This window comes from Eupeodes corollae, chromosome 1, assembly GCF_945859685.1.
Source record: "Eupeodes corollae chromosome 1, idEupCoro1.1, whole genome shotgun sequence".
NCBI lineage: Eukaryota > Metazoa > Arthropoda > Insecta > Diptera > Syrphidae > Eupeodes > Eupeodes corollae.
In genome coordinates this window covers 235,788,660-235,810,214 of record NC_079147.1, presented here as the reverse complement: position 1 = coordinate 235,810,214, position 21,555 = coordinate 235,788,660, and the positions used below count along the sequence as shown (strand labels likewise).

At 37.1% G+C, this 21,555-nt stretch overlaps 2 protein-coding genes across 9 annotated transcripts in view; one reads left to right on the top strand and one right to left on the bottom strand.

The window, feature by feature from the left end:
• Positions 1 to 5,631: 5,631 nt before the first annotated feature.
• Positions 5,632 to 6,365, top strand: LOC129938785 (zinc finger HIT domain-containing protein 3). The gene is made up of 3 exons (XM_056046537.1): positions 5,632 to 5,761; positions 5,826 to 5,977; positions 6,026 to 6,365. The coding sequence occupies exons 1-3, from the start codon at positions 5,691 to 5,693 to the stop codon at positions 6,205 to 6,207; spliced, it is 405 nt and encodes a 134-aa protein (XP_055902512.1). The 5' UTR covers positions 5,632 to 5,690; the 3' UTR covers positions 6,208 to 6,365.
• Positions 6,253 to 21,555, bottom strand: part of LOC129938784 (beta-glucuronidase) — an 82,122-nt gene continuing 66,819 nt past the window's right edge. For 5 of the 8 annotated variants that reach the window (XM_056046531.1, XM_056046529.1, XM_056046528.1 and 2 more), the window contains exons 2-12: positions 16,701 to 16,927; positions 16,465 to 16,644; positions 16,231 to 16,397; positions 16,007 to 16,152; positions 15,588 to 15,940; positions 15,350 to 15,522; positions 7,314 to 7,457; positions 7,166 to 7,250; positions 6,932 to 7,108; positions 6,717 to 6,855; positions 6,253 to 6,657 (exon numbers count right to left, since the gene is read on the bottom strand). In XM_056046531.1, the coding sequence (XP_055902506.1) occupies positions 6,461 to 6,657; positions 6,717 to 6,855; positions 6,932 to 7,108; positions 7,166 to 7,250; positions 7,314 to 7,457; positions 15,350 to 15,522; positions 15,588 to 15,940; positions 16,007 to 16,152; positions 16,231 to 16,397; positions 16,465 to 16,644; positions 16,701 to 16,910 (1,971 nt within the window). In that variant the 5' untranslated portion in view covers positions 16,911 to 16,927 and the 3' untranslated portion in view covers positions 6,253 to 6,460. Of the gene's footprint in view, positions 6,658 to 6,716; positions 6,856 to 6,931; positions 7,109 to 7,165; positions 7,251 to 7,313; positions 7,458 to 15,349; positions 15,523 to 15,587; positions 15,941 to 16,006; positions 16,153 to 16,230; positions 16,398 to 16,464; positions 16,645 to 16,700; positions 16,928 to 17,008; positions 17,049 to 21,555 lie in introns of those variants that run through there. The other 3 variants (XM_056046535.1, XM_056046536.1, XM_056046530.1) reach the window with 2 other exon arrangements.

Sequence of the window (21,555 nt, the reverse complement as noted above, 5' to 3'; positions counted from 1 at the left end):
GAGTTATTTTTTTTTCTCTGCGGTTGTTTATTTTGTTTTCTTTTTTGATTCTTTAAGGACGAAAAGGGGGGTGTTGAATGGAGAGCTTAGACCTTAGAGTAACAGTAAAGTATTTTTTTCACGCGGTTCCTTCTTTGATTTATTGCCCTAAGGAATTTGAAGAGTTTAGATTTCAGGAAGGGAGCCGAACACATAAACCCACAAAATACTCCAACAACCACACACCCTTCCTTCAGCTCCTTTTGGAGCCCCCCAGATTCTAGTGAACCCCAAATATATTTTATACACCAAAATATTGGAGGGTAAGGTTTTTGGCCGCATAGTGGCAAGTGGCAGAAGTTGCAGTGGAAAGAGTAAAAAATGTTCACTTTGTGAATTTGGCGCCTCGCATGCATCCAAAGTGTATCACGGAATGGCTGCTTTTTCTTAATTCTTATTTATGTTTTAGAATATTATAAAGTCCTCGATTTTTTACTTTATTCTTAACGGAATGTATATATTTTTGTATTTTATAGTGGGTTAAAATAAAAATAAAACTTACATCTTAAAATGTAAAGGGGACTGCCAAGGGAGTTTACTTTTTGCTAATTTTGATTTCCTGACTGCATATGCTCGTTTTCTACTGCTGTACTTTTGCTGCTCGAGTCTTTCGTTTCCCAAACGAGGCCCAAGGAATGGATTGGAATATACAACGCCTTTTTGGATTTAATCTCATTTCATACATTGATTCCTTAAAGCATTTTTACGTGACTGTGTAAAGAAATGAAATCACCATAGAACATAAGTTGACATTTGACACGCATTAATGAACTTAGTTTCTCACCATGTTTCAGTCACTTCCCCGCTTAGCTTTGAAAGCAAAAAGTTTTATATACAAAACCGTAAGCCAATGTCGAGAGTTTGTTTAAGAATCTAAGATTTTCGAGAGAACAGGAACTTAAGTTTCCTTTTGTAAATTATATAGGGGTCTATACCATCATGTTCTTATGCAACGATACATCAAATCTGACCTGATTTTTATTGACACGTTACAAATAAGTTGAGTAATTCTCTTAAAGCATTCTTTTAAATGAATTAATAATTTTGGTTGAATGACACCTAGACACCATATTTTTCTCATATGTTATCTTCCTCACATCAAACTACTTAAATTATAAAAATGAATTTGAAAAACCAAATAATGCAGCCTTAAAATTGTGACATAGTGACTTATACAATGCGTACCTACCTTAGGGGACTCTATTTAATGGCTGAAACACAAAGACGCTTCAGTTCGGCTTCGTCTGCATTAGGTTGCGCTTGCTTCGAGGTTGCTTGGAATGACACTTCCAATACGACATTTCTAAAATGACACTTCTGTCATTAGCAGCTGTTATTTTTTCTCAAAATACAAAAATAAATGATTTTTGAAATCGAAAAAATAAATCGTGAAAGTAGCTATATAACAGCCTATAAAAACCAATGGCAATCCCTCCAAAAGCAAATGTATTTTGTTTGTTGACTTTTTTACAGCTGTTGAGCTGTCAGACAAAGCAAATGTTCAGCAAATTTGAACTAGAGCTTCCGTTTGGAGTCACATTACGTAACATTACGTTCTTTTCCTTACGATTGTCAAATGAAACGTGTGGTCGAAGCTTCATAGCATGTATTGAATTCCTATGTTTCAACTCGTAAACGTCAGGCGAAGCCGAAGCTGAAGTGTGTTTGTGCTTCAGCCATAAATGTCTGTTCTAACAAGATTTTTGACAGCTGTCAGTTATGACAGTACTCAATGTTATTGGTTACTTTATTATTTGTGCTTGACAGGCTATCAAACAGAACTAAATATAAACAAGTTAAATCACACACAAAGTCTAATATTTCAGAATGATTTGAGGGCTACATTTTAAAATATAAGTTGATTCAAAGATGGGAAATGGCGTCCTCTATCAATCACTGTAAATGACTGTTTTATGACAAGATAACCTCGGAGGATCCCCCCCCCCTTAGGCGACATCCTCTTTGAAAAGGACAAATTCTTGTGTTGGCTAATGAGTTATGTGTGATCTTTCAAAATTTGCTTATCTGTTCTCTTTTTTAAAGAATAACTTAGTTAAAAATAACCTCGAGTGTAAAAAATAGCCTGGGTTGTCAAATAACATCAAAGAAACAGCGATTGCAGTCTTTTCAAAGTCAAATGATGGGTGATTGCAAAATACGAAGTCCCACTCTTTAGGTGAAATCAATGAACGCTATCTTTAATGCACTACATAATTTATTATGATTGAATTTGCAAAAACTTGCATTTGTTTACAAGCCTGCCATATTTTGACAAAAGCTTGACGATTGGTGTCCTTTAACTGGTTAATCATTTCGGGGTTATCGGCGTAGACTAGCGACTTCTGTACAAAATAGTCAAGCTGAGTTAAAGTGCACGATTATGAAGGAAAATTAATCAAAACTCAATTCAAAACGCTTCTAAACGTAGCTCGGTCCCTAGCTTTAGTTTTGCTTTCCAAGTCAGGTCTCCCTTTACTGCGCTTTACTGTAGGTGTGGATTTGAAGACTTTCCCGACCGGAGCATTGGTTTCCATGCGCTCTACATGACCCAGTCATGTAAGTCGTTAGACTTTTACCCTTCCGGCTAAGTCTAATTCTCTGAACAGCCCGCACAGCTCGTCGTTCCATCTTCCCCTCCACTTCCCTTCTAAGCACATGGGACCGTAGATCACGCGAATAAATTTTCTCTCGAAACGACCCAAGGTGTTTTTATCCGCTTTTGTCATAGTATATGCTTTCTTAAAGTTACGTCTTTCGATGGTGACGTTTGGATCGAGACGTCGTCGTTGTAGGTCCTTTCTTGACGACAGCATGCACTTTGTTTTGCCCTCATTAACCTTTTTCCCGCCTCTGCCTCAATACTAATAAAAGCCCCATTGACATCAGACTGAGTTCTTCCGATTATGTCAATGTCATCAGCATATGCTAGTAATTGGACAGACTTTTGAGAGATAAGATCTCTAGTATTGACGTGTGAGCTCTGCACTATTCTTTCAAGCACGATGTTAAAAAAATCACATGACAGCGCATCATCTTGTCCTAAACCTTTTTTGACATCGAAAGGTTCTGTTAAGTTGTTTCCAACCTTTATGGAGCAGCGTGAATTCTCCATGGTCATCCTGCACAAACGGACTAGTTTGGCAGGGATGCCAAAACTAGACATGGCTCTATACAGCTCGTCCCTGTATATGCTGTCATATGCGGCCTTGAAATCGATGAAAAGGTGGTGGGTGTCGATTTGGTGTTCTTGGGTTTTTTCCAGGATCTACCGTAATGTGAATATTTGATCAACTGTGGACTTTCCTGGTCTAAAACCACACTGATAAGGCCCTATCAGGTTGTTGGCGATGGGCTTTAGACGTTCACATATTACAGCAGAGAAGATTTTATAGGCGATGTTAAGTAGACTGATTCCTCTATAGTTGGTGCAGTTTAGAGGGTTTCCTCAAACTCGGCATTCAAGCCATCCCCTCCAGCGGCTTTATTAGACTTCAGCTTATATACGGCAATCTTTACTTCGTCTAAGTCGGGAGGACGGGATTGTTGGCTTTCGTCGTCTATGTTGAATGGATCATCCTGCCTGACAGCGGAATTCAGTTCGTCGTCGCCGTAATACAGTCTGCAGAAGTGGTTCATAAAACTTTTGAACTTCATTCCTGCTTTTAAACCTCTCAACATCTTCGACCGCACGCTTCTCATGCCCTCTCTTTTTCCTTCTGGGAAGTCGGTGTTCCTCTCGCCTCTTCTGCTCATAGAACTCATGAGCAGCTCTCGTCCTTTTATGCAGCGTCACTTTGCGTGCCTGTTGTTTGGCTCCATTTGTCTGCCGACATTCTTTATCAAACCAAGGGTTCCTTGTTGGTGGCTGTTTGAAACCCAGCACATCAGAGGCGGCTTCTCTGATTGCATCTTGGCAATGTTGCCACTGGTTGTCGATACATTGTGTTCGATTCAGAAGAGGCAGAGAGGTTACTTCTAACTCGTGGGAGAAGGATTTGGCGATCTCCTACGATTGTAGCCGTTCCACGTTGTACCTTCTTCCAGCATCTCCCAGTTTTAACTGGGGTCTGGAAACCCGAAGTGGTACCTAGGCTACAACGAGGTAGTTGTCCGAGTCGATGTTAGCACGGAAAGTTCGGACATCTAAGATGCTGGAAACGTGTCTGGCGTCGATCGCAATATGGTCAATCTGGTTGACGGTAGATTGATCTGGAGAAGTCCAAGTATTGGCTACCATTACGTTTCGCCCCGTAGCAAAATCTATGAGCCTGAATCCGTTGTCGGAAGTGTTGTCGTGCAGGCTGTTCTTCCCGATTATACCACCAAAGATGTCTTCCCTTCCTAGCTTGGCATTAAAATCGCCCAGGACTATTTTATATCGTAGCTAGGACACTGCCCATATGTTTTGTCTGGAGCTCGAAGAGCATATCTTTGGTGTTGTCGTCTTTTTCTTCTGTGGGGGCGTGTGCCCATATCAGGCTAATGTTGCCGTATTTAGCCTTGATGCGGATGGTCATAATGCGCTCGTTGATGTACCTATAGCTCAAGACTTCTTGCCTAAGTCTAGCTCTAATGACAAAGCCCTATCGAAATAACCGCTGTTGGTTTTCTCGGTAGCAGTCACCATAATAAAGATCTTTTTGCCCAGCCCATGCCATAGTATTTCCGGGATGGTGGTGATATTTGCTTTATAGCGGTCTAGGGCCTCCGCTAATTCCTCGGCCGCACGTGGTCTGTTAAGGGACCTAACATTCCACGTGCATATCCGAAGTTCCTTGTCCTTAATTCGTGTGCGTGGGTTGTCAACAGTAAATCCGTCCGTATCCGAGGCATGTTGGTTCTTCGCAATTAGCATATTTTTACGTGGTCGACATTCTGACACCGACATCATAATTCCCAATCTGGAGGGCCAGATCCTTAGTATAACTCCAAGGTCGGGGAGTTATAGGCCTGATCTCCGAATAAAGCGTAGAGGCCCTATAAGGTGTTTAACTGTTCATGGGTGTTTAAAAAATAATTCTGAAAAACTCTTAGTAAGTGTTTAGAGTTGTGTTTCAAAATAAATTCTGAGCACTAAAAAACGCCCTTGGTCAGATGTTTTGGAACTCTCTTCTGAAGACTTTTCTGAGTAAAAAAAAAATTGCCTTAAACGATGATTTTGTTTAGAACTCATAGAGCTAGCATTGGGGCTCTTCTGCTTAAAATAAAACATAGACACCAGCAGTCATATGATCAGAGCTTAAAAACAAAAACGCTTGGTGTAGAACAAGAGATATACAATTATTCTAGAAAATTACTGATGAAATTCCAAATTTCCAAATTTCCAAACATCCAATAAACAACAACAGTTAAATTATATTCTAACATTTTATTTTAAATTAATGTTTAATGTTTTGATTGTTTCAAAGTATCATCCAGCGGTAAATAGAAAACCCGAAACAATTTATTTCCAAACACTTCCTATTTGAACACTGACTCTAGTGTCACCTATCGGCCATTAGAAAAATCTAAACCATAGATTTCCAAGCACTTCCCATTTAAACACACCAGAATTGACATTTGATAATATTTACCACACCGTAATGACATTTGTGTTGACAACCTTCACTGTCGCACATTTTTGTTTACAATTTTGCTGTTTTCACTCCAAAATGTCCACAAATTGCATAAATTGTAATGAAATTACTAAAAAATATAAATGTCCAAAGTGCCTGGAACCTTAGTAAGTATAGCAAAGTATTTCTCCACATACTGTTACTTGAGTTTGATACAAAATTCGTCTCCAGTTGTTCTCTAAACTGCTTCAAAGAACATCAAAAGTCTGAGTGTAAACCTCTGACGAAAGTTCCCGATAAATCGGACGACGACAATGATCCAACTATATTCCCACCTTTCAAAACAGAAGACACAGTAAATCCTGCGAAATTAGAACTACTAAGTAAGTTCCAAACAATTGAATCAACTTTTATTAAATGTCACTCCATAGGAACCTGCGAACCACTCAAACAACTTCTCTACAATCCTCATCTACGGAGTTTGCTGCAGGAAATCGACGTTGCTCAAAATGCTTGGAATGCAATGCGTGTTGCTATGCAAGAGCCACTCTTTGTGGAGTTCGCTGATGAATGTTTAAAAGTTATAGAACCACCAACAGAGGATGACTTCTAAGAGAAGTCCAACAGACAACCAAAGAAACGAAAAAAACAACAACACTCCCTTTGATTATACAAAACCTCTCTTTTTTATATCGCAAATATACAATAGTAAAGTCTTGGCGAACGAACTTACGAACTAAAGAAAAAATAAAATTATGTACATTAATCCTAGTTTCTCGTTTGGTGTGTATTTGTTTCTGTTCCTGTCTTCCTTCTTCAACTACTCATTCATGAAACCTTTTTTAGTTTTGTTGTCTTAAATGCTTTTATAGATCAGTGGAGTCGTGTGTTTTACTACTCCCTGTACTGTCGGTAATGTAGATGAACAGATCCTCTGGGAAGCTACATTGGTCCACTTCTTGTCCGACGGCAAAGTATCGCTTTCTCAGGAGATGAGCGGCTGACTTTGGTTGACGATTGCGTGTGAAGACACCCTTTTTGTTGCCACCCACCCGAGTTACAGCTAAAAAATCAATTTGTTATTTAATTGTCAGAGCAAAGAAGATTCATTTGAATTTTTACTTTGTGCAGTTTTGAAATCGGCAAAATTCCACACGAACTCTCCAATGAACCACGACTTCTTACGCAATATATCGAAGGCTCTAAAGTGTCGGGAAAATAGCTCAGCTTGGTATTCTTCTGACCACACATAAGATGGCAACTAGAGAAAAGAAAGACAATCAAATTATAGACATTTTTTGTTTTTTGAAATTGGAAATGTTTTCTTTTGTTCTTACAAAATGTAAACCTTCGACAGTATCAGCTCCGTATTCTGACATCAGAACTGGTTTATTGTGTTTCTTGTTCCATGCCACAGCCTCGTTCACCACTCGACTGGTGATCATGTCCAATCGGCCAGCATTTGAATACCAACCATTATAACGATTGAAACTTATTATATCTAAATGTTTGGCCTATAAAAAATCATATAGAAAATATGGTTTTTTAAGGACTTAGTTCTTTTAACTTACAGCTTTGTCGTCTGTATTAGGAACTGCAATGGCAGCAGTCACTGGGCGGGTGCGATCTAAGGTTCTTGTGAAATTGGCAACAAATCTAAAAGAGAGCAGAAGAAAATGCGTAAAGGTTTAGGAATTATTTTTTTATATTTCATTTTACTCGAAATATGAATCTGCATGGAATTGACTAGTTCTGGGCTCATTGGCAATTGACCACATCACAACACTTGCGTGATTACGATCACGATGGATCAATTGATCCATGGAAGATTTGTGCTTATCCAAGAGAGCTTGGCTATAGTTCCTGTAAGAAAAAAGAAGAATAAATTGCAAGTAATAAGTATTTTTGATTCAAGCCATAAGAACAATTGATTTAATTAGATAATAATCAGTATGATGTGAGAATTTGACCTATGTTTGGGTAGTCCTGGAGATTGGTTCAAAACAGTCCACATATCTGTCAAAAATACAATGATACCGTGGAGTAGTTTAAAGTTAAAATGACACCTGTAGTGAGTTCGAACCCAATCATCGTTTTCAGTTTTATTTAAAAAATTAAAACAAAGAGATTAATAAAAAACCTAAAAGGTTTTGTGCATCTAATTTTCAAAAATTGAGATTCAGCTTAATTTAAATTTAAGTTCCCGAACTGAAAAAAGAAAATTATGATTCCTTCTATATTTTGACTCAGGTATAAGTTTACACCAAAAAAGTCCACACTTAATCTTTCAAATTAATGACCGTTGTACATTTTTTATGGAATCTGATTGGTTTGTATGATCTACATCTTATGTTATTAAGAAGTTTTAAGGTTATGAAACAAACCTGAAGCCTTATTAAAACTCCATCAGAGAAAATTTTAGAACGAAAACCTATTGATAGGGGCTTAACATTTTATTAAGTAGTAATTTACCAAATATTTAGCAATTTACTAGTGACTCCAAAATTTTAAACTTTTCATTTTGTTAACTAATACGTTCTAACTGGGAGCGTTATAGGGAAGTACTAGCACAACTGCTTAATCACAACCTTCTTAAAAGCTCCTCCAATAAAGATGAACTAGACCTTTCTGTAAATCATCTCACCGAAGCCTTAAATGAATCAATGAGATCTTCATGCCCTGTAACCATTTTAAAGGGTAAAAAGAAACCTCATTGGTGGCATAAAGAACTAGAACCATTCAGAAAGAGCTGTCGCAAACTCTTCAACAGATCTAATTACACTAGATCTCCTTCTGACTGGGACTTATACAAACAAGCTCTAAAGCAATATAAAATAGAATTAAGAAAGAGTAAGAGGAGAAATTTTTGTGGTAAAATAGAAAATACTTCAGAAGCCTTAAGACTTAGGAAAATTCTTTCAAAAAGTCCAACAATGCTTTAAAGACAGAAGCAGGCACGTGGACTATCACAGATGAAGAATCTCTTAATCTGTTATTAGACACCCACTTTCTAGGTCGATCTAACATAATAAATGACTTAACATCAGAGTCTTAAGCTTATACAAGCGATTTAGTGGATCTAATAACGCGGGAAAAACTGCAATGGGCCATAGACAGCTTTGATCCATATAAATCTCCAAGACCAAACGGATTCATTCCGGCCGAACTACAAAAATGCTCAGACATGATCATTCCACCATTGGAAATCATTCTGACAAGCTGTGTAAGGTTGAGATATATTCCCAAAGCCTGGAGAATGGCAAAAGTAGTCTTCATTCCCAAAGCAGGAAAACCCTCACACGTTAACCCTAAAGATCTACGACCAATCAGCCTATCATCCTTCCTTCTTAAAACCTTGGAAAGATTGATTGAAATTTACATCAGACATAATTTAAAACCAAGTCTCATTTCCACAGCTCAACATGCTTACTCTAAGGGAAAATCAGTAGAATCAGCACTTCACTCGCTGGTACGTACTATTAAACATTCCCTCGAATACAAAGAATATAACCTGGTAGCGTTCCTAGATATTGAAGAAGCTTTCAATAACGTCAGTTACCAGGCAATCACAACAGCAATGGCTAAGCTGAAATTATAGAGAAGTCACTCATAGATCTTATAAGTCTCATGCTCAAAAGCAGGACAATAGTTTCTAACATGAGAAGTTTTACTACCACCAGATCGGTGAATCGAGGCACTCCCCAAGGTGGAGTACTTTCGCCTCTTTTATGGAACATGGTTGTAAACGACCTACTTACAGCATTGGAAGCAGAGGGTTTTAAGGTGATTGCCTTTGCTGACGACGTTGCGATATCCGTATCTGGGAAGCACCCCCAAGTTCTCTCGGAACTCCTACAAAATGCCCCAAACAGGCTAACTAAATGGGCTAAGCAATGTGGATTGGAAGTCAACCCACACAAAACAGAATTAATACTCTTTTCGAGAAGATATAAAATTCCTCAGATTAGCCCACCCAAGATTAGAGGAATACCATTAAGCTTTTATGATCAAGCTAAATATTTGGGCCTCATTTTAGACAAAAAACTAAATTGGAAGGCAAATATTGATGAAAGAGTATAAAAGGCTACTGTAGCGCTTTTTACTTGTAAAAAGGCCATAGGATCAAAATGGGGCTTCTCCCCAAAATAACCCACTGGCTATACACTTCGGTAATCAGGCCGATACTCATTTATGGAGCCGTCGTATGGTGGACAGCACTGGACAAGATGGTAAATCTAAATAAGCTCATCAAAGTCCAGCGGTCAGCAGGTATGTGCATCACAGGAGCACTTCGCTCAACACCAACCGCAGCATTGGAAGTGCTTTTAAACCTTACACCACTTGACATCTTCCCTAAAAAGGTGGCTGCCAACTCATGTGTAAGGCTAAGAGCCACCTCTCAATGGACCAGTAACAATACTGGACATACTACTATTCTAGACAATTTCAGATCTATCCCAGATCGCTTAGACTATACCACCCCAAAAATGGTATTTGGTAAAAGATTCCATATGTCCATCCCTTCAAGATCCTCCTGGGAAGAAGAGGGACCCCTGGAAGACGACTTCTATACTGACGGTTCAAAGACTGATCACGGAGTTGGAAGTGGTATCTTTTCAGAACAACTGAATCTCAGTCTATCCTATAGACTCTCCAATCAATGTAGTGTATTCCAGGCAGAAGTAATGGCGATGAAAGAAGTACTATCGTGGCTCAAAGAAAACGTTATATCTTGTAAGGATATACGAATCTTCTCAGACAGCCAAGCCGCTCTTAAATCTCTCACGTCTGTCTTCACAAACTCTCAAACAATCCACGATTGTCAATCATCTCTGAATGAGATGACGGAACAGTTTAACATTCACCTCATTTGGATGCCGGGCCACAGAGACATTCGGGGAAATTGCAAAGCCGATGAGCTCGCCAAAAACGGAACACTTCTGCCTTATGTTAGACAAAAACATAACATAGGAACACTACTTACTACATGCAAATATCTTCTCAAGCAATATGCTCTAGAAACAACAAATGCTAGATGGTCACAAAGTACCACCTGCCTGGCAACCAAGCAAATATGGCCAAGTATTAGCTTAAAACGTTCAAAAGGCTTGAGGCTCGGGGAGAGCAGACAAAGTGTAAGCTCTACAATTGGAGTAATAACAGGACACTGCCTCATAGGAAGACATGCTCTGAGGCTAGGGGTCTACACAAATGACTTCTGTAGAAGCTGCATGGACGAGGAGGAAGAAGAAACAGTCCAACACTCTCCATTAGAAGGAATGACTTTCTCGGTAATCCTTTCTTCGATAAGGGATGTAAGGGATGCCAGTGAACTGGCAACGATTGACACAAAATGTCTCTCTAACCTCATTAAAAGTACAAAATGGTTTATTTAAGTTTATTACTCTCCCATTAGTAGACTCATTAGTGGTATCCCAATGGACCCTTGAGGTCTACGTGTGTCAATGACATCTGGACAGCCACTCCAACCTAACCTAATACGTTTTTAACTCTGTTTTATTTAAAAATTGGAGTCCGAACGTGTTTATACAGTAACAGCTCATGTAAATATAGAAGGCACACGAACATAAACGAGCCTATTAATTACAATCGGCAGGTCCAGGCGAGATAATGGACTGATTGGCCAGCTGCCAAAAAATACCTTCCAATTAAAGCAACTTTATTGGAAAGTTGAAATTTATCAAAGAAAAATCTTTCTTTATCAAGGAAAAACCTATTATGTCAAAATGGTTAGTTCAGTAAAGGGACTTCATTTGCAATCAACTGTATTCTTTGAACGTACATTTTGACAAAAGGAACTATTTAGTTTTCAAGTGTCATAATTTCAAACTTGGAACTTTACTTCGTAAACCACTACTTTAATTCGTAATACAAAAACTACCAAGAACATTATTGTCTACAAAACACTCTTTAGACAAGCTACCAGTCCATCACTATTTATATTTTGTATTGTAAAGAAAAATAACTTATTTCTTTTCCAAATTAAAAGGAGACTCTTTTACAGAAAGACCATTAAATGAAGTTGTGTAGAGAATAAATAAATTATAGAGTAATAAAGTTCAGCTTTGAGTTGAATGAAAAAACAGGATCAACTGTCATTTTGATAGAAGTAGACTTGACTTAATAGTTAGAAACGTTTTTCTTGACTTGTTTTCTATTAAAGTTGCCTTAGTTGGAAGGTAATTTGTTGGTAGCCCATCAGATGCTAGAAATTTACCTAACTTTCAAGTCCCTTATGAAGACTGAACCTGACCAATCTCCCTAACTATCAAGTCAAGTCCACTTATGTCAAAAAAACAATTGATCATATATTTCCATTTATCTGATAGCTGAACTTTATAACTATATAATTTATTTATTTTCTACACTATTCCATTAAATGTTTTTGGGTCAAAAGGTCCCTTGTCAAATTGGAAAAGAAATAAGTAATATTTATATAAAATACAAACCTTGCTAAGAAGTTTTTTGTAGACAGTTGTGTTGTAAGTAGTATCTGCACGATTAATTGAAATTAGAGGTTAGTGAAGTAAACTTCCGGGTTTGAAGTTTATGACACTTGACTAACTTACAATTTGCCTTGGTCAAAAGTTTCGTTCAAATAATGCAGTTGACTGCAAATGAATTTCAGTATGTTGTGTGAACCTGATTGGCCAGCTATTAACTTCCAATTAAAGTAACTTTTTTGGAAGCTGGACTGAAAGTTATTTTGTAGTATAAAATATTGTTTGTTTGTGTTTTCTGTTCGAGTGAAGTTATTTACATTTAAGTGAAGTTTTGCTTCAAATTTGAAGTAAATGATATCTGAAAATTGAGCTAGTTGTCTTGTTTTGGTGTAAATTTGCGTTCCAAGCGTTAAGGTTTGATGAGTTCCGAATATGTCTTCAAAATGGAAATATGAAAATTATTTTTCACAGCTGTCAAAACCTTAATGAAAAGCAAACCAAATATTCCAATATTTCATGTCCTATTTTTGCGCTGAAAAATGTCCCCTATTATTGACGCATTATGTCATCCTAAGATAAACGTCAAAAGTCCCCCAATATTCTATTGGCATTTTGTTAAATGACATTTTAAGATGGGAGAGGTGCAAATACAACTAACTAAAGTATTCACTCAAGCAGATTGACAGTAAAATAGAATGAAATAAATATTCTCACCTAAGAATGAAATTAGATTTACATTTCTTTTCGATCGAATGCAATAAAGGATTCTTGAGAAATCGAAACATTCAAATTCTGCTTTCAGAATTCTGACAGTAAAAGTAAGACATTTTCATATATTTCTGAAAATATGAAAATTTCTGAGGTCTTAGAAATAGATTTAGTCCCTCTGAGAGTGTTGTTAAAATCGGAACCCATTTAATTCCTCATTTGCTTCAAGCTTCAAACATACGTTCATAATCTTAAAATGTCAAAACAGCAAAATATTTTAATGGAGCATATGTATTTCACAATTTTCGATATCACACGGTAAACATTAAGCTTTCCATGAATGACGTATGAAATAGAAAAAAATTAACCAACGACAGATTTTTCCTGACAGGCACAGGTTTTTGACGTTTCGTTATTTTTCAAATATGCTTGATTTCATTTTGGTTCATTAAAAATAAAAGGTTGAAATTAAAAATAATGAACAAAACTGAAATATCAGAAAAGTTTCGCGTATTAAGAGCTTGTCAAACAGAGCGGGACGGTGAAAACGCACAATTGCTTTCCATATTCGGCTACATCAAACAGAACTTAGTCAGCTTTCGGCTTTCTGTTGACCCAGTTCTAAACGTCAAAGCAACTGTTTTTACAGTGAAGAAGTCCAAGAAGAAGGAACGGATTTATCCTAAGCTAAACAACGAAAATACTTATCAAATTTATAAAATTAAAACTTAAACTTCATGATTTGCATGATAAAAATTACCTTCTGAGTTTTGGTTGACATTCAATAAATAAATTTGTTTGTTTATTTTTCTTTCTGTTTTGACGTTTACCTATCGCGTTCTTTGTAAACATCTACTGCGGACAATCAACAGACAACGAAACGGGAGAAATTATTTTCCATCCCACCGGACGGTGGCGTTCTATTTGACCAGATCATCGCCGAATAACAGTTTAAAAAAATAAGCAAGAACTAAGGTCTTTTCCTTTTATAACTGTCAATAACTATAGTTAACTATTGTCATTTCAAAACGTTGAGATTTGTACGGTTTGTAACACTTTGACTTCATCACATCGTTCCAGACTTCACATTGTTGAAGTGTCAAATAGTTATGATTTGTAAAAACGCAGATCTTAGCTTACGAGCTAAAATTATTGAACTGTCAAAGTGAATATTAACAAACAATCAATTATTTGTGTTTATTGGCTTGGGAGAAAGCAATGAATTTAAAAATAAATTCATCGTAAAATACACCAATCTTTTTCGTTGACTCAATTCTCATTTCTTTCGTAAAAAAAAACTAAATATTTGGTTCAAAATATGTTTTAAAACATACATTTTGTATATCATCAATTTTTATTACGTTTCTTAAGAAAAGCTTCAATTTTTCCATTCTATTCATTTTGTGATTTAAAGTTAAAAAAATTGTTTTAATTTTTGATATCTTTAGTTTGACAGATCACCAATATCTAAGAATATTCGTTTCAAATGTCAACAAATGTCAACAATTCATAACAATGACACTTCTACTTCATTTGATATTAAAACAAAAGTTAACAATAGAACATGCCCCATGCTATACCGTACAATCCATTTGATCAAGTGTTCAAATTTTCAAATTCATTTCAATCAAACCGTTCTAGTCAAATGTATTCTAGAATGTAAACCCTTAATCTGTAGTCCGAGACTGGCTTTTTCGATTTTAAGAAAATTGTAAGAATTGTCAATTTTGTAAACGAACCTAATTTATAACATCCCTGTAAGATGTTGAACACTTCCCAACAAAAATCAAATCAGAATAGCTGACATTTTAATCTGCTAAACGGTAAATTTGTAATTTGTTCACTTTCTAAATAATTTAAAATTATTCAAATCACAGTTTCATAGTCAAAAATTAATAAAATATTGGCTCAATTTTCCATTAACGCAGCACGAATTTCGACTCGACTTGTTTAGAGCGAGAAAACATTTATTTCTATTTTTAATTAATTTTCAAAGTTCACTTTTTTACATTCAAAACACACAAACTGTTGCCATACTTGTCTTATTTTTATGGGGATTTCTTTCATTTTAGTGCTCAAATGCAAAAAGTACTTTGCATATACCCAAACTCGCACCCACCCCAAATCCTATAGTGATCCCAAGAAGGGGGGTTGCAGACCTAGCCGTGTTTTTATTTAAAATATGTTCTATTGAGACCCCTACCTAACTAAAAGAAAATCAGAAGGAAATTCGTGCTGGGGTAATGGAAAGTCGCCCCAAAATATTTCAAGTATCTTGTAATATTATTGAAAAATGGTGAAGTGTAGCCTCATTTTGTGTGTTAAATGATTTAAGTGATAAAAACAAAATTGTGTGCCTTTAAAAAATAATTCAACGAAGGAGCTCAAACGAAGGAATTCAGGTATAAATCGATTCAATTAATTTTGTTTAGGTAACATTTATATATACAGATATATACGAGTATTATGCAGGGTCCCTCCCAATTTGAATCCTCTTTAGAACCTATTTAGAATGTTTCTCTACTTTTTGAAATCAATTAAAAATAAGTAGGAAGGTTGGATCCCAATCATTCGGCTACTTACTCTGTATCCACACTAGGACATTCATCAATAATCATTATCCCGTGCTCATCAGCAAATTGCATTGACTCCTCCGAATATGGATAATGGGATGTCCGATACGCATTCGCTCCAATCCACTTCAAGAGATTGAAATCTCTGGTAAGAAGTGCAAAGTCCAAACCTTTCCCCCTTATCTAAACATACACCAAAAAAATCATTAAATTCGATCATCAACAAGTTTAGTTAAAAGATTACTTACATCTGAATCCTCGTGTCTTCCAAATCCACGGAAGTAAATTGGTTTTCCGTTGATCATAAACGACGTATTATTCCATGTCAGTGTCCGAATTCCGATCTTTAGTCGATACACATCCAAAACACTGGCATTGTCGTCATGTAGGAACACTTCCATTTGATATAAATATCCAGGTTCTGGATGCATCAAATATGGCCACCATGGCATTGCCTTTGGAACCTTCAGAACTCCCTTCAAATCAGATTTCGATGTTTCATTTGCCACAATGACACCTTCTCGGTCACGAAGTTGAACTTGAACATAAAGTCCCTTCACATCGTTTGTTCCATTGCTGCTGACTTTATAATAAACAAATCCTGTAATGAAAAATTAAGCTCTCAGTAAACGTTCCTCCTCGTTTATTAAAAAGTTTGAAGTGTAACCTGTATTTTCCACATTTAGGTCGGTTGTTACTTCGACTTCTTCGATGTAAACTTTAGGGGTTGTAAATATATGCACAGATCGGTGGATACCGGCATAGTTGAAGAAATCAAAACTATAAGTTTGTACTATTGAAACACCTCCATCTCTATAAATGGGGCAAGAAAAGTTAGTTTATATTATATTTTCCAGAATTGGTTGGGTTGGGATAAAAAAAAAAACTTACTTTGCTACTTCAGTTATCTTTCCTTGAGGCACTGTTGTCTGAATCAAAGCATTATCACACAACACCGTGATACGATTTTCTCGTCCATAATTGATGAGATCTGATATCTCAGCCTCAAATGGCAGATGACCTATTTCATGTTTCACAGCCATTTGACCATTTATCCACTTTAAACAAAAAACGAATCTTTTATTGCTTGGAAATTGTTGAAAAGTGCAATTTATGTAAAATTACCACAAAAGCCTCATAGTGAACACTTCCAAACCGAATCCAGACCCTCTGTCCGGCTTCCCATGCCCGTGGTATGAAGAACTTTCGATCATACCACACCGTTCCCACATGATCTCTCAAACTAACCTCGGTCGTTACATCATTGTAACTCGCTGGTACTGGCATTGGTATTGTTGGTTTTACCTACATTAATAAATAAATTTTAAACTCATCTCAAAGACGAATAAGATTATTCTTACCTTGCTTAGGTCATCCATGTACCATTTATCTCGAACACCTTGAGTGGGATTGCTTTCATCCGATTTCAAGAAATTCCACATTCCATCCAAGCTACGGACATCTCTTGTTTCCGATTCCCGAGGGTATAATATGCCTTTGGTTTGACTGACCTCATTGTTAAGGATCATCATTCCTATCGCAAAATGAACAAGATAAGCAACAGCACCCATAGCAAGAAGCGAAAAAGCTGTAAAATAGAATAAAACAAAACAAAACACCAAAAATAAAAATATTCAAAATAAAAGAAACTCAAAAAACAAAAACACACAAACTCGACAAAATTGTTCCATGCTCTTTCAGTTCTTGCGGTCGCAACTAAAATAAGCATTTTTCAATTTTCAAAAAATAAACAAGGACTTTCAAGAAACTACTCATGCAAAAAAATAAACTTATCAGGTAAACAAAATCTCTTCAAATTGTTCGTATTTAAATTGACGACACGACTGTCAAATTGTTTTTAATGAGTAATGAATTAATTATTTTGAAGAACTTAAAATTGCTGATCGTGGAGATTGTGCGAAACATTGATGTTTCTTGAGTTTTTTTTGTTCAAATAAAAATTATAATTCATAATTTTGCATTTATTAAGTTGAAATATAGAGATCAAAATTTCTTATTCCATATTTTAGGATCGAAATCAATGGACAGGTATCGAAGACTTAAGGAATTTAAAAGCAAGGCAAACTTCTCGTATCTGATTGGTCAGCTGCCAAAAAATAACTACCAATTAAGGTAACTTTGATGGAAAGTTGACTGGAAATTTAGTCAAGAAAAATCTTCTTAACTACGGAGGCAAGTCTACTTCTGTCAAAATGACAGTTAATCATGTTTTTTCTTTCAACTCAAAGCTGAACTTTATTTCTCTCTGATTTACTTTTTTTATTTTCGACTACATTTAATGTTTTCTGTAAAAAGGGTCCCTTGTCAATTTGGAAAAGAAATAAGTAGTATTTCTTTATAATATAAACTATAAAACTTGATGGACTTGTACCTTGTCTGAGGAGTCTTTTGTAGGCAATAATGTTTTTGGTAGTTTTTGTACGTTGAATTGAACGTAGAGGTTCATGAAGTAAAGTTCTGGGTTTTAAATGTATGACACTTGAAAAACTAACTAGTTGCCTTAGTCAAATGTACGTTTAAAGAATGGGCCGGTTCAGACGACACAAGGGAGTTGAAAGTTAGGCAAGTTTCTAGTATCTAATTGGCCAGCTGCTAAAAAATGGCCTTCCAATTAAGGCAACTTTGATGGAAAGTTAGTCAAGAAAAATTTCCCTAACTATTAAGTCAAGTCTACTTCTGTCAAAATGACAAATGACAGTTAATCATGTTTTTTCTTTTAACTGAAAGGTGAACTTTATTACTCTCTGATTTATTTTTTTATTTTCAACTTCATTTAATGTTTTCTGTAAAAAGGGTTCCTTGTCAATTTGGAAAAGAAATAATTAGTATTTCTTTATAATATAAACTATAAAACTTGATGGACTTGTACCTTGCCTGAGGAGTCTTTTGTAGACAATAATGTGGAATGAGAGACTTAATTTCAGGCGTTCAGAGTACACAACTCCTCCTCCTTCCTGCTTTCTTTTCTTTTTGATTCATCTGTATAAAAGTGTACTGATTCGTATTCCAGGAATCCATACCCTCCCAGAAATATCTGAAAGGTATGGTAATCTGAAAATTTCTGGCGAATTGCATTTGAGGGATGGTGTAGTCTGTATATTGAGGTAAAACAGCTCTCAATAATGTGGTTAAAGTCTTTTTTCTTTTTAAATATTGTCTTTAAGTACGCTTTATTAATCGTTTTTTTTTGTTTAATATTAGCGATGAAATTTTCACGCCTTTTTAAAACAAAAGTAAGAAACACCATGGACTTAAGAAATTTTTTAAAAAAGAACAAACAAGTTTCTTCCGGAACTTCTCGGAACTTTCCGAGGAGCTAACATCGACTCGGACCACTACCTCGTTGTAGCCAAGGTAGCACTTCGGATTTCCAGACCCATGGCAAGACAGGGAGGTGCTGGGAGAAGATACAACGTCGTACGGCTACAATCGCCAGAGATCGCCAAATCCTTTTCCGACCGAGTTACAAGTAACCTCTCTCGAAGTTCTCTGCTGCCAACACAATGTATCGAAAACCAGTGGCAGCATTGCCAAGATGCAAACATAGAAGCCGCCTCTGATGTGCTGGGTTTCAAACAGCCACCAACAAGGAACCCCTGGTTTGATGAGGAATGTCGGCAGGCAAATGCAGCTAAACAACAGGCACGCAAAGCGGCGCTGCATAAAAGGATGAGAGTGCTCATGAGCTCTATGAGCAGAAGAGGCGAGAGGAACGCCGACATCTCAGAAGGAAAAAGCGAGGGCATGAGAAGCGTGCGGTCGAAGATGTTGAGAGGTTTAAAAGCAGGAATGAAGTTCGAAAGTTTTATGAACAGGTGAAACGAAATTCATAGGTACATAATTCTGGAACCGAAGGCTGCAAAGACAAAAGTGGAAACATCATAGTGTAACCGCAGTCAATGCTGAGGATATGGAAGGACCACTTCTGCAGACTGTATAACGGCGACGACGAACTTAATTCAGCTGTCAGGCAGTATGATCCATTCAACATAGACGACGAAAGCCAGCAATCCTGTCCTCCCGACTTAGGCGAAATAAAGATTGCCATATCTAAGCTGAAGTCTTTTAAAGCCGCTGGAGCGGATGGCTTCAATGCCGAGCTCTTTAAAGCAGTTGGAGATAAGTTGGTTAGGAGCATGCACCACCTTATCTGTAAGATATGGTCGGAAGAAAGCATGCCCGATAAATGGAACCTCAGTATTGTTTGCCCGATCCTGAAAAAAGTAGACCCTCTAAGCTGCACCAACTATTGGGGATCAGTCTACTTAACATCGCCTATAAAATCTTCTCTGCCGTAATATGTGAACGTTTAAAGCCCATCGTCAACAACCTTATAGGTCCTTATCACTGTAGTTTTAGACCAGGAAAGTCCACAAATGATTAAATATTCACATTACGGCAGATCGTGGAAAAAACCCAAGAATACCAAATCGACACAGACCATCTTTTCATCGATTTCAAGGCTGCATATGACAGCATATACAGGGACGAGCTGTATAGAGCTATGTCTAGTTTTGGCATCCCTACCAAACTTGTACGGTTGTGCAGGATGACCATGGAGAATTCACGTTGCTCCATAAAGGTTGGAAACAACTTAACAGAACCTTTCGATGTCAAAAAAGGTTTTAGACAAGGTGATGCGCTGTCATGTGATTTTTTTAATATCGTGCTTGAAAGAATAGTGCAGAGCTCACACGTCAACACTAGAGGCACTTTCTTTCAAAAGTCTATCCAATTACTGGCATATGCTGATGACATTGACATAATCGGAAGAACTCAGCGTGATTTCATGCTTTTGTGAGTATTGAGGCAGAGGCCGCAAAAATATGTTTAACGGTTAATGAGGGCAAAACAAAGTACATGCTGTCGTCAAAAAAGGACATACAACACCGACGTCTTGGTCAAAACATCACAATCGACAGACGTAACTTTGAGGTAGACAAGGACTTCGTCTACCTAGGATCCGCTGTAAACGCATAAAACAACACCACACAACACATTCTGGAACATATGTTCAAACGTTTTCAACAAGGTTAGGAATTTGATTGTGCATATACCGTTTTGACTTTTGACCAAATTAGCCAAGGAATCATTTTATTTAAATTTTTAGCTCTTGGTTTTCCACCATTTTTCTTAGCTGTATCAAATCATCCAATGAAAACAGATCATATAAGGTAAAATTTAGAAATTGTCTTTCTAAACCTTTTGTTGCTCAATCTGGTGTTCCCCAGGGTAAGCATCTTGGCCATTTTCTGTTCATCCTGTCTATAAAGTTCTCATTTTTACTGACATGAAGATTTTTAAAATAATAAAGTCTACCCATGATCGTATTTTTTTCCAAACCGACATTGATAGTTTCACATTTTGGTGTGGGAAAAATAGCCTTGCCCTTAACCCTTTAAATGCCACACAATACTTTTTACTAAAAAACAAAAAATATCGCAGCAAAAACTCTGTCGAGTTTCCACATTTAAAGATTTAGGTCTTTTTACATACTTACTTACTTAAGGTGGCGCTACAGTCCGGGGCGGACCTGGGCCTCAACCAACAAGCGTCTCCAGCCAGCTCGGTCCCTAGCTAGCTGTCTCCAGTTTCGCACGCCAAGTTGGTTGAGGTCCTCTCCCACCTGGGTGCGCCACCTGAGTCGCGGTCTTCCTCTACTGCGCCGTCCCTCGGGATTGGATTCGAAGACCTTCCGGGCTGGAGCGTTGATGTCCATCCGCTCTACATGACCTAGCCATCTAAGCCGTTGGACCTTAATTCTGCTAACTAGGTCAGTGTCGCTGTACAGCCCGTACATTTCGTCGTTATATCTTCTCCTCCATTCTCCATCTATGCGTACGGGACCAAAAATCACCCGAAGAATTTTTCTCTCGAAGCATCCTAAGACGCTCTCATCTTTCTTTGACAGGGTTCAGGCCTCAGCGCCATAAATGAGAACCGGGATGATGATGAGAGAAGACTTTACTTCTCAATTGCCTTCTAAGTCCAAAGAAGCAGCGATTTGCAAGAGTTATTCTTCGTTTGATTTCAGCGCTGGTGTCGTTGTCTGTATCAATAGCGATGTCTAGGTAGACAAAGTTCTTAACTACCTCAAAGTTATAGCTGTCCATGGTGTCGTTTTGTCCAACAAGTCGTCGTTCAGTGTCCTTTTTTCGATGACAGAATATACTTGGTCTTGCCCTCATTGACCAC

What these genes read in the sequence shown, in the direction of transcription:
- LOC129938785 (XM_056046537.1), top strand. Translation starts at nt 5,691, where the DNA reads ATGTCCACAAATTGCATAAATTGTAATGAAATTACTAAAAAATATAAA. An exon ending in CCAAAGTGCCTGGAACCTTA is followed by an intron (nt 5,762 to 5,825) that starts GTAAGTATAGCA and finishes ATTCGTCTCCAG; the next exon opens with TTGTTCTCTAAACTGCTTCA. An exon ending in TGCGAAATTAGAACTACTAA is followed by an intron (nt 5,978 to 6,025) that starts GTAAGTTCCAAA and finishes GTCACTCCATAG; the next exon opens with GAACCTGCGAACCACTCAAA.